General features: G+C 41.3%; 2 protein-coding genes across 7 annotated transcripts in view; one reads left to right on the top strand and one right to left on the bottom strand.

Annotated features, from left to right (window-relative positions):
- Positions 1-5,400, top strand: part of TMEM263 (transmembrane protein 263) — a 132,271-nt gene extending 126,871 nt beyond the window's left edge. For 2 of the 4 annotated variants that reach the window (XR_011735687.1, XR_011735690.1), the window contains exon 4: positions 2,693-2,819. Coding sequence is in view for 2 of the 4 variants with exons in the window: in XM_071798844.1 (XP_071654945.1) it covers positions 2,693-2,979 (287 nt within the window). In the remaining 2 variants the exon portion in view is untranslated. Of the gene's footprint in view, positions 1-2,692 lie in introns of all 4 variants that reach the window. The other 2 variants (XM_071798844.1, XM_065838970.2) reach the window with 1 other exon arrangement.
- A 2,350-nt stretch (positions 5,401-7,750) lies between these two features.
- On the bottom strand, positions 7,751-14,104 carry MTERF2 (mitochondrial transcription termination factor 2). Of its 3 annotated transcripts, none has more exons than XM_065838939.2 (2): positions 14,050-14,104; positions 7,751-9,165 (listed from the first exon to the last, which is right to left on the bottom strand). In XM_065838939.2, the coding sequence occupies exons 1-2, from the start codon at positions 14,082-14,084 to the stop codon at positions 7,959-7,961; spliced, it is 1,242 nt and encodes a 413-aa protein (XP_065695011.1). In that variant the 5' UTR covers positions 14,085-14,104; the 3' UTR covers positions 7,751-7,958. The 3 variants fall into 3 exon arrangements, with proteins under 3 accessions (XP_065695011.1, XP_065695021.1, XP_065695030.1); XM_065838949.2 differs by lacking the exon at positions 14,050-14,104 and adding an exon at positions 13,731-14,035; XM_065838958.2 differs by lacking the exon at positions 14,050-14,104 and adding an exon at positions 13,584-14,035.
- Between the last annotated feature and the right edge of the window lie 361 nt (positions 14,105-14,465).

Consider the following 14,465-nt stretch of genomic DNA (forward strand, 5'->3'; position numbering starts at 1 on the left):
AAAAGCTTTTTGTATGCAAGTAGAAATCCTGATCTCTGTGTGCTTGTGTTGGCAATGCATTTTTGTTGGAGATGTCCAGGCTGAAAGCTACTGGCCTAGAATGAACCAGCAAGGGTATTACTTGGCTTTAAGTAAAAGGCTGTCAGTTATGTTTCTAGTTTCCATGACCCTTTCTGTTATCTATATCAATTTCTTAAATAAGAGATTAGTGTAAGCTGGAAGCATTTTTAGTATTTTTTGCTCCCTTGAGCTGCACTGTTCTTTATGTGCTTGCTGTTTTTTTCCCCCCCCAAACTTGCAAGAAATTTTTTAATTTAGATGGTATCTTCTGTTTGAAATATTGCAGGCATACACGTAGGAACTCTGAACTTCACGCTTTTATTGAGTTCTGAGTCCTGGGTCAGTCCTGGCACTATCACAGACTTGTTGGAGGTGCATGGGAAGTTGTTCACCCCAGTTTTCACCTTGTAATAGATGAGTTCTGGTGGGTGACTCTTGGGAACTCTCCTCTGCGTGCAAGTTGTCAGCAGCCATGGCACTGGAAGCAGAGACCTGTTCTGCGGGTTCTCCTAAGGCCCGTTGCAGTGCAGAGCAGATGCACTGACAGGGGCTTGATATGAGTTTCTAGTGGCTCTAGACCTGAATTTTCTTCTCTGCTGCCTCTCATCATCCTGTTCCAAGGATGTTGTTTCTGCTACTGACTCGCTCACCTCCTTTTTATGTTTGTGTTTTCCCTAGTATTGCCCACTGTGGTTCCACTTGCTCTTTTCATAGTTCCCTCTGATGCTTTTTCCCAAGACAGGGAAATGTGTCTGTTAAATTTATAGATAGCTAGAAAATAACAAAATACTCTGGAACTCTTACTCTAGTTGTGCTAACTGGCTGTCTTTTGCCATGGTTCTCTCTGAAACTTTTTTTTTTTAAGAAATGTTTGGGGTTGGTCAGGAGTTGACAAGACCGGAGCTGAAAAAAATGCTTACCCGTACAACACTGTTGTGAAAAGCAGATATTTCTCAAGGTTCACATTGAAAATACTTCACAGGTAAACACTTCAGGGCTAAGCTGGCTAATAGTTGCACTGGGTGATATTTTCCTGCAAGTTTAAATACAACGTTAACATACTGTTACCTGTTTCTTGGAAGGTTAGATGATGCTCATGCAGTAGCGAGGCATGGAGTTGTCTTAATTCCCTTTAGAAACAAGACGCGTGTATCTCTTTAGGATTTTGAAGCCTACATTTAGAAAAAGTAACACTAAACTATTGAAAGGCTAAGTGGCTAATTCTGGGAGTCTTTCTGATTCTAATACTTGCTATTATTTTGAGGCTCTGTAATTGTGCCATAAATACGGAATGTGAATTGACTTATACAGCATATAGCAAGAAACTGTGCTAAGTGCAGGTTTTAAACATAACATTAAAAATATATATTTATGTGGTCAGTAATATGCAGAAATCTTATGGTTCGAGATTTTGGTTTTGTGCATCATATTGGGATTTTTGTTAGGAGTCTGTAACTCTTGCTATTGTTAGTGCCTTTGAGGACCACTTTTGGTATTTAATGAGATATTCGGCCATTAGACTTCTCCCCCCCGCTTCCTTCCCCATTCAAATTATATTAAAAGTGGGTTTGGAAGAAAATTAAGTTTATGTGTATGATGAAGAAAGGAAGTGATACAGCGAAGAGTTGGCATCAGTTTTGTCCTTCTGACACTTCTTTTGACTGCTGTTTTTAACCTTCTTCCACTTTTTCCTAACTCATGCACACAACTCTTGTAAACACATCTTTGAAACTGTAATTATGAAGGAAAGAAACAACTTTGTCTCAAGGTGAGCTCTTCTCGAAGGACAGCTCTTTTTTTTTTTTTCACTAAACCTTGGGCTCTGTTTCTCCAGTCCTTCCTTAGAAATTTGAACAGCAAGACAGAGCTGCTGCTTTTGGGGTCTCGCTTTCTGTAGGTTAACTCTTTATATTAGGATAAGGGGAACAGGAGAGCGTGTCACCATCCCCTCTTCCCCTTGATGAAGTCCAGAAATGAGGTTAATTTGACCATGAGGTTTTCCAGAGTCTGGGAAGGTGTTGGTGTGCAGAGGAGAAAAGTTTATCACTTAAGACCACCTGCGAGCTGTATGCCTGATATTTGTACGCTCAATATTGACTTGTGTTTTAGAAAACAGCACTGAGGTATGTCTGACTGCAGCAAAGTGTCTTATTTGGAACCATGATGGTATTATTGCTCTCTACAACTACCAGAAAGGAGGCTGTAGCATGGAGGAGGGTGTTGGTCTTTTATCCCTAGTAACAAGTGATGAGAGGAAATGGCCTCAGGTTGCGCCAGGAGAGGTTGAGATTGGATATATGGAAAAAATTACTTCATGAAAAGGGTTGTAAAGCAGTAGAACAGGCTGCCCAGGGAAGTGGTTGAGTCAACATCCCTGGAGGTGTTTAGAAGATGTGTAGATGATGTTGTCAGGAACATGGTTTAGTGACAGTGTTGGGTTAATGGTTGGAATCGATGATCTTGAGAGTCTCTTCCAATCAAAATGATTCTAGCATCCAAGAAAAGTAACCTGCAAGGTAGGTATGTGCCTTGGCTCTTACACTAGAAAAAGAAATACTTACAAATAACTCTTATTTTGAAAATGCTTGGATCATAGCCCTGTGATTGATTTGCTTGTTGTTTCCTCCCCTAGGTGCATTAAAAGACCACCCACAGCAGCAGCCTGGCATGCTTTCTCGTGTGACTGGTGGCCTCTTCAGTGTCACAAAGGGAGCTGTTGGTGCCACAATAGGGGGTGTTGCCTGGATTGGAGGGAAGAGTTTGGAAATTACCAAAACAGCAGTGACATCTGTGCCTTCAGTGGGAGTGGGGCTGGTCAAAGGAGGTGTTTCTGCTGTGGCTGGAGGTGTTACAGCTGTAGGATCTGCTGTTGCCAGTAAAGTGCCTTTAACAGGAAAGAAAAAGGATAAGTCTGACTAAAACCAAAACTGAGACATACTTGATTCTCCAGAAGATTACACCAGTGGCATTAAAATCTGCTAAGATTTGGACCATGAGAAGCCATGTGTCTTAGACACTTTATCTTCTAAACAGCTGTGCAAGTAACTCGATTTCATCTGAAAAGGACGGAAGAAGCTTGGCAAGCACAGAGTATGAAGATTTATTAAAGCCTAGATTGAAGTTTTGTATCTGGTGAAATGTTACACTTGATAACTATAGAAGCGAGTAAATGTATCTGAAGGGATAATACATATTTTAATATTCATTTACTGTAAGTCTTTTGCAGTTTGGGACTAAAATGTGAACATAGAAACTTGGTAATCTCTGCTGTACCATCGATATGACGAGATGCCATTCACTGTTCTCAGTGGTTTCTGAATCCTCCTGCTACAAGGGTCCTTCAGCTGTTTAATGGTGTTGTTGGACGTACTCGAATAGTTTGTCATGAATCAGTATTTGTAGGCAGCATATAAACTATCAATGACTGCATTCAGCCAGTGTGGACTGGAGCAAATAGAACTGGAGGTGTGCAGAAATCGGAAATGAGAGTGGGAGATAGACCTGAAAAAGTTTGACAACACGGTAGAAGGGATCATAAAGAGTAAACTAACTTAATGCCTTATTAGAAAAAAATACCTTTTCACTAGGTGAAGCTGTGTAAAGAACTGCCCTGTTGTTTCAGTGCAGTTTACAGACTGAGCTTTAGATGCTCTTTACAAATCCTGGTATCTGAAACTTCATCAGTTTTTACTGAAAACAAGATTGCTCCAACTCAGGTGTATTTAATGATATGCATCTATCTCCTGCAAGTGAAAACTTGCTTCTAATAATCTTCTTATAGATACTAGAAAAAAATGAGAGCTTAAAGGAAACTGAGCTGATGTGGTCATCTAACATAACTGTCTGACTTGAAATAAATTACTTTGTGTGGTTGGAAACCGCTGCAGAACTAGCAAAGCTATTGTCTCAACTCCATGATGCACCAGGTAAGCTTCTTGCTCTGTTTAAGCAAATGCAAGGAATTTTTCACTACATCTTCCTGTCATACTTTGTATTTTGATTTTTGAGTAAAATGTAATACTTTTATTTAAAACAAACCAAAAAAAGGTAGATGAGGCCTTAAAAAAAAAAAGAGAATCATCCAAGTAAATTGTGTACTGACAGATTCCAAACGTTGACACACCTCAAATGGGAACATCTGTAGGTCCTCAGCAGCGTGTGACGCAAAATGCACTCATAATACACAGCTTGAGGTTGCCTTAAAATAGAAGCTGTTGGTGATCTTTTTTTTTTTTTTTTTTTTTTCTCGTGTGTACTGACTTTGCAAATAAGTAACTTCTTTGGAAGCCCATAGAAGAAGTCTGTGAATGTTGTGTATGCAGTATTTTCAAGAAACTTGTGTTCCTGCAGAGAACTTCCGAGCATGTGAGCTTACTTTTTCAGTGGCTATGGTTGTACAAGAAGGATATATAGGGAGACTTTTTAGAAATTAAAAAAAAAGTCAAAACATATCACTTGTCTAAAACTTAGTCCTATAATCATCGATGTTGAAAGTATACTATGTGTAAGTTATACTACTGCAGTTGGCTAGTCTCTCTGAGCCTTGGGTACTTCAACTGCAGTCTGGAACAACTTTATTTGATATCAGTAATTGTTGTATATGTTGGTAGCATGGTGTTTGTCGGGATTTGGGGCAGTGGGGAGAGCAAAAACCCAGCAAATCTGCTCCTTTTGTCAGTTGCATCAGCTTAGCTCGGTTCTGCCTCAAAGGTGTAATGAGGTAAGTTTATACAACAAAGGGAAGACTTTGTTTTATAGTCAAAAGCTAATCGCCTAGAATATAGTGTAGTTTAAGGATACCAGTTAGCTCTAGAAATGAGCTAATTTGGGTATCAGAGGCAATCTAGCTGCAGCAAATAATGTAGTATTATCTGCTCCCTCGCAGTTCCCAATGTAGATGTACCCCCAGAGTGCCACCACTGAACTCTTTTAAGTCACCTGTTTGGAGCATAGTGATATTTGTGACACTCAACCACACGCTTCCTCATTGTTTTCTAAAAAGATAAATGTTGAACTGGTCATACCTCTTTTTTATGACATTCTCTAATTTTTATACTATGAAACTTGCTGCAAAACAAGTGTTGTCTGAGATAAGCAATGTCAGATCCATAAAGAGCTGCCACCACTTCATTATGCTTTGTTCTTAACATATCTTGTAGTTATTACTTCTGAATCTTGTAACTGAAACACTTTAATGTCGCATATGGTTTTAGTTTTGGAAGAGCTTTGTCCTGTATCCTGCGTATTTTCCATTCACTTACAGAACTTGCTTCGTCTTAAAAACTTGTTCTGATTCTGTCCTGACACTTGTGAAACATTAAATTGTTGCTATTTCAGACATTTGGAAGCTTCCTTAGTTAATTTGTGGAAAAAGGCATACTTAGGCATACATCTTCCCACTGTATCATGCCCTGGAGTGTCTTTAATCTGCATGTAAATAGCACCAACCAGCTCTTAACAAAAACTGTGTTCACAGTGATGTTGGCTGTTCATAGACACAAAATCCCTTATACTTTTTTTTCTGAGAACTGAGGCTTGGGGATACTCACTTTTAAGATCATAGTGAGCTAAACAGAATATGGAACTGACATTTTCAGGGGGACTGGGGCTGGTTTTGTGGTGGTTTTATTTTACTTTCCTTTTCCCAGCCCCCATTTCAAAAGAGGAAATGTTTATGAAAACTATTTGTATGCCTGACTGCTCACTGGGTAACAAAAGGCTGGTCTACAGGCTTTTATGTGCCAGACTTAAATGGTATAAACTGGTTCAGGTTCACTGTAACAGGGAGAGACAAGGATGCAGAGGTCAGCAATGCAATGTTTTGGTAATTGGGAGATTCCCTGAGGTTTTATTATAAATGAATCCTGTGCGAAGGAGAGAAGCAGGTCCCAGGCACAGAGTTATGAGTGAAGGATTGAATGAATTTTGGTCTGCTGTAGAGAAAAGGACTCTTTCTCCTTACACTTTTGTTTTGAAAGAGGAGGAACAGAAACATTCACAATGGAAAATGAGTTTGTGATAACTCAGGCTGTGACTCAATTAAAAATGTCACTTTCCTGTTTCAGGAACTTTAAAAAACAGATACCTGTAGAAACGCTGAAACTAATTTTTCAGTGAAAACATTGTTTTATGTCTTGGTTTCCTTTTCATTGTAAACCACTGGTCCGTTTGTGGTTCAGTATTAGAGACTGTATCATCAGTAGCTTCAGAGAGCTGATATGCCCCCTTGTGCCTGAGGGGAAGGATGCTTTTGAATTCAAATAATGCTATGGTCTGCTTAATAGTGGAGCACTGAAGGACAGTCAGAAAGTGACAAAGGCAAGTTCCTGTGAATTTTTAATATGGCTGTCTTCCCAGATTCCTCTTAGAAAACAATAATGTGTTTCGAAAAGTCAGCAAAGGAATGGCTTAGTGAGACAGCCTGACTTTTATCATGCTGGCAACGTGCCCCTTCTTCAATTCTTGCCACTGTCACACGTGCTCCTCAGAGAGTGGTGTTAACCCCCAGAAGCTGCGGTCATGTCTGCACTCGCCTGCATGGCCCTGAGTTTGAGACCTTCAGCTGTTGAGATCTTGGCACTGCTCTAGCCAGATGTTTCTAGCCCTTTCCAAGCTTGCAGTGGATAATGTGGCAGGCTATATAAAATCATCACCTTGCAGCCCACCCTCTGAACAAGTAATTCAATACCAGCTTCCCTCAGCAATTTAAAGCTTCTCTTTAAGAGAAACCATGGACTTGCTGCCAAAATGTCTGTTAAAAATGACCTAGAGGAATGGCCTGGAGTGAGGGGTGTGTGTAACTGTTCTTCTCCGCTGTCAAGAGGGAATAGTTGCTTAGGAAAGTCTTTCTGAGAAATAAAATCACTGATGAGCCTAATTCTATTGAGATGATCATCAATGATGCTACTACTTTATATTATCATTCACAGCACATACACAAAAACAAAGAAAATCCCCTGAGAACTTAAACACTGTCAGTTACTATTTTGAAAGCCAGCACTTGCCAACAGTTACCAGACAGTGATATGTGAGAAGTGGTGTCACTCATATATTTAGAAACTGACACAGCTGTTTGCAAATCTGGTTCGCAGACCAGTGTTTTTTACATCTAGTATAAAAGCATAACTTTTTCTTTTCTCCTACAATCATTTGAGACCCCCTTGAGTCTCTCTGTAATGTTTTCTCTCCCTGGATCTTGCTAGAAAATAAGAAATTAAGAACTAGACAATAGCAATAGATATATTTCCTCCTGCCACTATGTTCTGAAGTCTCAGAAATGTAAAGGAGGTTGAATTGTAGTTTCTTTGCATTATGGTTTGCACACAAACATATTAGGATCTCACTGCAGCAGTCACTAAATAAAAAAATACTATATCCTGCCTGTTCTCAGACCGCAGTCTCGCTGGGCCCTTCTATCCCAGAAGTCAAGTCTGTGGCAATTTGGGAGCTGGAGCTATTTACTGCAGCAATAAGGGGCGATGGACACTCCTGGAAAAACAACTCCTTTTATCTTTCTCAGATAAAGATGATGCTAATCAGTGCCACAGACAGGACTGGGCAGGGGCAGAGCTGAAATTCCAAAGTGGTTAATGCCCTGTTAGATAAGAAAATGTAAGAGAAGACCCTCCCCCCCCCCCCCCAAAAAAAAAAAAGCCCATGCGAGGTACTCCCTGAGAAAAGAAAGGCAACCTTTATCATAACCAGGTTCTTTCATATTATTTGAAAGCATTAGAAAGCCACAACTGTATAATGAAGTCGTGCTGAAGACCCACTCCAGGACAAAATACAGCATAAGACTACGTTCTGGTTAAGATGAATTTTGTTTCAGTTCTTCTCCAAGAACCAGCATCTCTTTTTCTCTTTGAAAATTTTATTTTGTATAATTTAAAGCATTCAAATTAATCTTCAATGTTTAAAGGAGCAACAGGATTAAAAATTGGTCTCTCCTTCTTTGATTGTATCTTACCATAATTGACTTCGAAGTCTTTTTTAGTACCATTCAAGCTTTCTAGAGTTCCACTCTTTATATCATATCCCAAAGCAGAGAGTTTTTTAACACGGTACTGAACAATTTGCGTTGTCAACTCCAGCACCATCGGTGTCTCTCTGATCTGTGCTATAGAAATTCCCTCCTTCAGTAGTCCTTCAAGTCTTTCTTCCAAAACTGGAACAGTATAGTAGAGAAGGGCTGGGCATTTCAGCACTAGCTGTTTTAATTCTTGATCATTGCACTTAAAGACTTTTTTGGAAAAAAGCATACTCTCCTGCATAGTAGTAGGAGTAAGCTGAAAAATAAAACCTTTAAGTTTGGACAGCAGCTGTAGAACTTCATGGTCAGAGAAATCATTCGTTCGGAGAAATTCCAAGTTCTCCTGGATTGCAGTGGAGCTATTTAATAAAATAAATGGATTTTGGCTCAATAACTTCAGTATCCAGATCTTCATATTTGCATCAGAACCTCCTAAACTTAAATAATTCCTTTGTAATTCCTCTATGACATTTTTGTTTTTCTCAACAGGATTGTAGAAAATAGTGGGTGCACTTGTCAAGAACCTGGTGATTATATTATTCTTAAGTCCCAACTCTTGAAAAAACAGTATATTTGCCTTCTGGTTCTCATGATATTCAGTAGTAAAAAAAGACTCTGGAAATTGCTCTATTAATTTAATCAACTGTTTTTCATTCTGGCATACTAATTGCCACAGAGTTCTTTGAGAGTTTATCTCTGCAGGGGTATGGAGAATTGCCTCTGGGCAGCGTTCTAAAATACTGGCTACCGCCATCTCATCCGCTCCCATTTCTTGTAAGATATCAGCAACTTCTTTAACATAGGCCACATCCCGGAGAAGGACCCATTCCTTTAGCCGCCGTATTTTCTTAATGTCAACTGACAAGCTGTAGAGACTCTCAATGGTTTTCTTATTTTCTTCCCTTGATTTTGTATCAGTTGTGTAAGTGGAATGTATTAGGAAGCTTCTGTTTGCTACTTCAGTCCATACTGATGAAAAAATAAATCCTGGGTTACAGTATGGAGATCTTGCCAACAGAGTAGTAAATCTGGTTTTTGCACCAAGAGTGACTCCTCTCAACATCATGGAATTCAGCCTTATGGAGAGAGAACAACTATAAGAAAACACATTTAAGGCAGAAGATGTACTTCATAATGTTCTCAAGAGACACTGATATTTAGACTGAGCTGGCATGATTATTCTCAACAGAGTTTTTTATTAATTCATGTGAAAGTGTGTATGGGGGAAAACTTCTGAAAGCTTAATGTTCTGATGGATGTCTCACAGGAACAACAACATGTGGATGAGACAGACCTGATGTGGGGGCAGCGCTCGCTCCATATAAATGCTCAGTCATACAAGAATGAAACTGTCAGCCGTTTCCTGCAGCTAACACTGTTAATTACATTACAGCTCACTCATGCTATATTAGAAGAATGTTTCATGCAAGTTAATTTGACAGTAATTCTACTAAATTATTTTTTTAAAAAGCAGCTTAAATATCTTTCTTGACTCTTCCGAATGTATTTGCTTAACTTTTCAAGCATTGTTTGGAGCATGGCTTGTTCCTTCATGTGTCACAGACCACCCTGGTGCTTCTTCATCAGCAGTTCATAGACTAACTGCATTGTTAAATCATTCTTCTTGTAATTAAGGGAAAAAATCATCAAAACCTTTATGTATGTATTTTTCACTAGCTGAGTCTGTTAACTGGGTTCTGAATAAGCACACGGGTATTTTGGGGTAGGAAGCAAGTATACTATAACATATTCAGCCCTTCGCTTGCCTTTTCCAGTACCTACTTTGCTACCGCTGCCCTTTGCACTGACACCTTATTTCTGTCTCCAGGTCACTTCTGTCCTTGCCAGCCACCCCCAGCAGACAGAGAGTCCTCCTCTGGGCTCCACACAGCTGCCATGGGGTAGCTGTGAATAACCCTGTACCCCACCTTTGCTCACACTGACTGCCAGGTATCGCCAATGGCACACGTGGTACCACCCGCTCTGCAATGGCCAAAGGAGACGCAGCAGTCAAACAGGGAAATATACCAAGTGTTATCTTTAACCTCCTAGGTGGTGTTTTCATAACAACCTTTTGGCAGCACAGGATGTGAAAGGGAGAATCGCTGGTCTGTGAAATACTCGCACTAATTGCTGCTGCTGGTAACATGTTGAAAGTCCTCAAACTGAAAATGGAAAAAAACCCCACAATTTGTGCATTTGATGATTCTATCTATACAGTTGCTTTCCCTCTCCCAAAGTACAGCGTGTTTCAAAAAGTACCTCTGTGAGCAGAAAGTTAATTTTTTATGAGAAAATGACTGTTGTTATAACACAGTCTAACCTCCCACATAAAGAGACCAAGAAGCCTGCTGAAGGAACAGCTATACAAGACCCTTACAATCTTCTTCGCCATCTTTTAAGAAAACAGATTATTTGTTTAGAGAACTTAAGTGACAGAGCCTCTATCTACTTGCCAGGTAAAGTTACATATTTTCCAGGGCTAAAATACACTATCTCAAGAAAGTGTACCTTTGCTTTTAAGTTGATGGTTTTCATCTTCTAAAAGCTAGACTTATTATGTTACTACATCATAAACTAACAGTAGACAGAATTTTCTGTATGCAAGCTTATATTACTGACAGAAGTTGTTTATCAGTAACTAACTTGTTTTTTAGTATTATTTCAAATCTCTGAGGCAAAATCTGATTGCCTAATGAAGCTGCTTGTGTCATAAACCCAAGGCTAATGGTTTAATCTTCATAAACTTTGTGACTTGAGAAGTGCTGTCCAGCAAGTTCCACCACAGAGGAGGTGATTTTTCCAAATAGCCCTGGGAGTGCTGTATGTGTAGGTAAGTCACAGACTTTTCGTGTGCTGACCTTTTTGTTTCCTGAAAAAGTGACTGTTTTTTGGGGACTGCAATCTAAAGCCTCTCCTCTGCTGGGAGTGACACAACCACTGAGTCCTGTCAGCAGTTCTATTGGATTTTATGGGGTCAGTCAGAGCAAGTAAATCTCTGAAGGATCAGGGCTTTCTTCATTAATGCTTCAGCTCAGCTGGAAACTGCCAGCAAAATATTGTTAAAATTGGTTGGGATGTCAGATGATACTTCCAAAGTACAGACTGGAAAAGTAACTAACCATGACTTTTACTTCAATGTGTAATCCTGCTGTTAAACAAAATTGCCTTGTGAGTAATAGTCACTTAACAAACAGTCATTTTATCTATTACAGAGCTTTTAAAAATTCTCATATAGTAAATTGTGCTCTTCCGAGATCTGACATGGAAATGATCTTTATGTTCACTTAGAAGAAGTTTTACATTGTCTGAAAATGTCTGACAGCATAGTAATTTTTTTCCTGTTGTCAGTGAGGATCATCCATGCGGAAATGCAGAATACTATAAAATGAAGGAAAACTTTAGTTGCTAAACCACATTTGACTGGGGTATTCAGGAGCCATGGTATAGCTCTAAATAAACTATAACATGCAAAATAAGATGAATGGATTTTAATGTCATCGTGTTCTATAGAAACAGAGAAGATGATTAAGAGTTATGACTTCAGAGTCCATAGATGACAGTATCACATTTTCTGGGTACATAACGTATTCCAAGAGTTCAGAGGTCTCTCAGAGCTCATGCTGAAATGCTGTCCTAATACGCAGGACCCCACTGCAACTTTTTACATATTTATATTGCTGTGGGGATTGTAAATCAGTTGAGATTAAGAAAAAAACACAGCCATCTTAGATGTTGGTTGTCACTGCCAGCAGCACTCTCTTATCACCAGATGTCATAACAGCAATAAGGAAGTGAACTAATGTCTCCCTGGAAGTTACTTGTGATCCAGCTTGTTGTCACACCTGGAGTGACCTATATCTACAGAGTAAAGGGTGTTATAAGTTTCCTTATTTAATGAGAGTCCTATGTATACCTTCTATACGAGATGGATCCTAGGATCAACTGGCTGATTCATCCCTCATTTCATTCAGAAATTCAAAATTTCTGAATGTGTATTTTGAGACTCAAATCTCACTTTTTGAAAAAGTAGCAAACCAACCTCTTGCTCATGTTGTATTTTTCACAAAATCTTTCACTAAAGAGAGCAACAGTATGACTACTACTGTATGCTGGTCACTGCCATTTTTATTATAGCAAACTGTAGGCTGTAGAGAACTAAAGGAAACTATTAAATGCCTAGATCAGGGGTGTCAAACTCATTTTCACTGGGGGCCACATCAGCCTTGCAGCTGCCTTCAAAGGACCAAATGTAATTTTAGGACTGATGTGGTCCCAGGTAAAAATGAGTTTGACACCGCTGGCCGAGACTGAACTTTGAATTAACCAGGAAGAGTAGGTATCTATCTAGAACAGATCAGTATAGGCAAGATTTAAATAGCTTGTGAAGAAATCTGGAGCGGTAATAAGTAGCAGTTTTGTAGATTAATGCATAGTAAGCATTCACACTTCTGCACGTACAGACAGAAAATGAATCCCTGCTTTGCATCTGTAGTGGAAATGAGGTAAAAGATTACAAAAACATGCTAGACCAACATAAAGCTTTCTAGAAAAAGCTATGGAGGATCCTAGGATATTCTGGGTTGGAAAAGACCTCAAGAGCTCAAAGCAGGGTCTGCTACAGGAGCAGGCTGCTTTGTCCAGTCAGGTCTTGAAAAACTCCATCACAAAAGGAGCCTGCCCAGCGTCTCTGGGATGCCTGTTCTACTGCTTGACCGACCTTGTGGAGGGGGAAAAGAAAGAAAAAAGAAAAAAAACTTTTCCTTCTAGGTCAAGAGAGGTTCTCCTTCCCCTCTACTCTGCCCTGGTGAGACTGCATCTGGAATATCGTGTCCAGTTCTGGGCCCCTCGGTTCCAGAAGGTCAGGGAACTGCTGGAGAGAGTCCAGTGCAGAGCCACAAAGATGATTAAGGGAGTGGAGCATCTCCCTTATAAGGAAAGGCTGAGGGAGCTGGGTCTCTTTAGGTTGGAGAAGAGGAGACTGAGGGGTGACCTTAATAACATTTACAAGTATATAAAGGGTGAGAGTCACAAGGATGGAGCCAGGCTCTTCTTGGTGACAACCAAGGGGCAATGAGTACAAAGTGGAACACAGGAGGTTCCACTTAAATATGAGAGGAAACAACTTCTCAGTGAGGGTGACAGAGCACTGGAACAGGCTGCCCTGGGAGGTTCTGGAATCTCCTACTCTGGAGACATTCAAAACTTGCCTGGACACCTTCCTGTGTAACCTTATCTAGGTGTTCCTGCTCCAGTGGGGGGGATTGGACTAGATGATCTTTTGAGGCCCCTTCCAATCCCTAACATTCTGTGATTCTTTGTAGGAAAGGAAAGACATTTTTAAAAAAGCTTAAGGAAGCATAGCACTATTTAAGCCAAAGGTCATCAAGCGATGTTTTTAGCACAGCGAAAATGGAAAGACGGCACACAACCACGGCCTGGTCGCCTGAGCCCGGCCACCTGGACCACTCCCGACCCACATCCCCCCATCTACCTTGGGACCCGGCTGCGGGGCGGGAGGCGCCGAGGATGGGCAGCTCGGCAGGTCTCCCCCCATCCCGCTACCGCAGCCGCTTTCTGCCCTTATCGCCGAGGTCACCCGGCAGGAATGTCACTCGCGGCCTACACCGAGGACTCGCACCTTCCCTTCGCAACCACTCGTCACTTAATCGCCACGCAGCTTCTCCTCCTGTCGCCTCGCCCCTTTTATCTCCAGGCCGCCGTCATCGTTACGACACGGCCCCATCTGCCGTCAAAGCGCGGGAGGCCGAACGTAACGTCAGCCAGCCTTCTAACGCCGGGGCCCCGGCTCAGGGCCACGCCGAAGCTTCCCCTCCCCACCCGGCGCTCGGCCAGGTCGCCGCTGAGGCACCCGCCGCCTCACAACCCCAGCCCCGGGCCCCGCGGCCGGTGTGAGGCGGTCGGAGCCGGCGGGGACCGGCCCGACACCCGCGCCTGACCTGGCTCGCCGCCGCGGAGCGCTGGGCCCTACCATCGGTACCGCGCGGGGGTGGGGAAGGCGACGGGAGGGATGTACCATGTGAAGGCCGCGGCGGGGAGGGGAGGGCGGCAGCGAAGTACAGTCATTAAAGCTGATTTTTCAGTAAAGAGGGACTTTGTCGGCCTGCAGACGTGAGTGGAGTGTGCTGTAGTTCACGTCTCGGTGCACTATGTTCTTAATCAGCGGGGTAAACGGGCTTGCACGGTGTCTTCATGGTGCAAAATCCCCCGAGGTTCTTCCACTTGTTAAAGCAGACCTTGTAATCATTAGAAATAGTTAAAGGTGGTTGGATTTAAACAGCTTTCAAGAAGGAATTTGTACGGTAGAAAAAGAAAAAATCAAAGTAATTTGGAAATCGATAATTTTGAAGTATTA

Source organism: Patagioenas fasciata, chromosome 1, assembly GCF_037038585.1.
Source record: "Patagioenas fasciata isolate bPatFas1 chromosome 1, bPatFas1.hap1, whole genome shotgun sequence".
NCBI lineage: Eukaryota > Metazoa > Chordata > Aves > Columbiformes > Columbidae > Patagioenas > Patagioenas fasciata.

What these genes read in the sequence shown, in the direction of transcription:
- MTERF2 (XM_065838939.2), bottom strand. Translation starts at nt 14,084, where the DNA reads ATGGTAGGGCCCAGCGCTCCGCGGCGGCGAGCCAG. An exon ending in GCTCCGCGGCGGCGAGCCAG is followed by an intron (nt 9,166 to 14,049) that starts GTCAGGCGCGGG and finishes TCTCTCCATAAG; the next exon opens with GCTGAATTCCATGATGTTGA.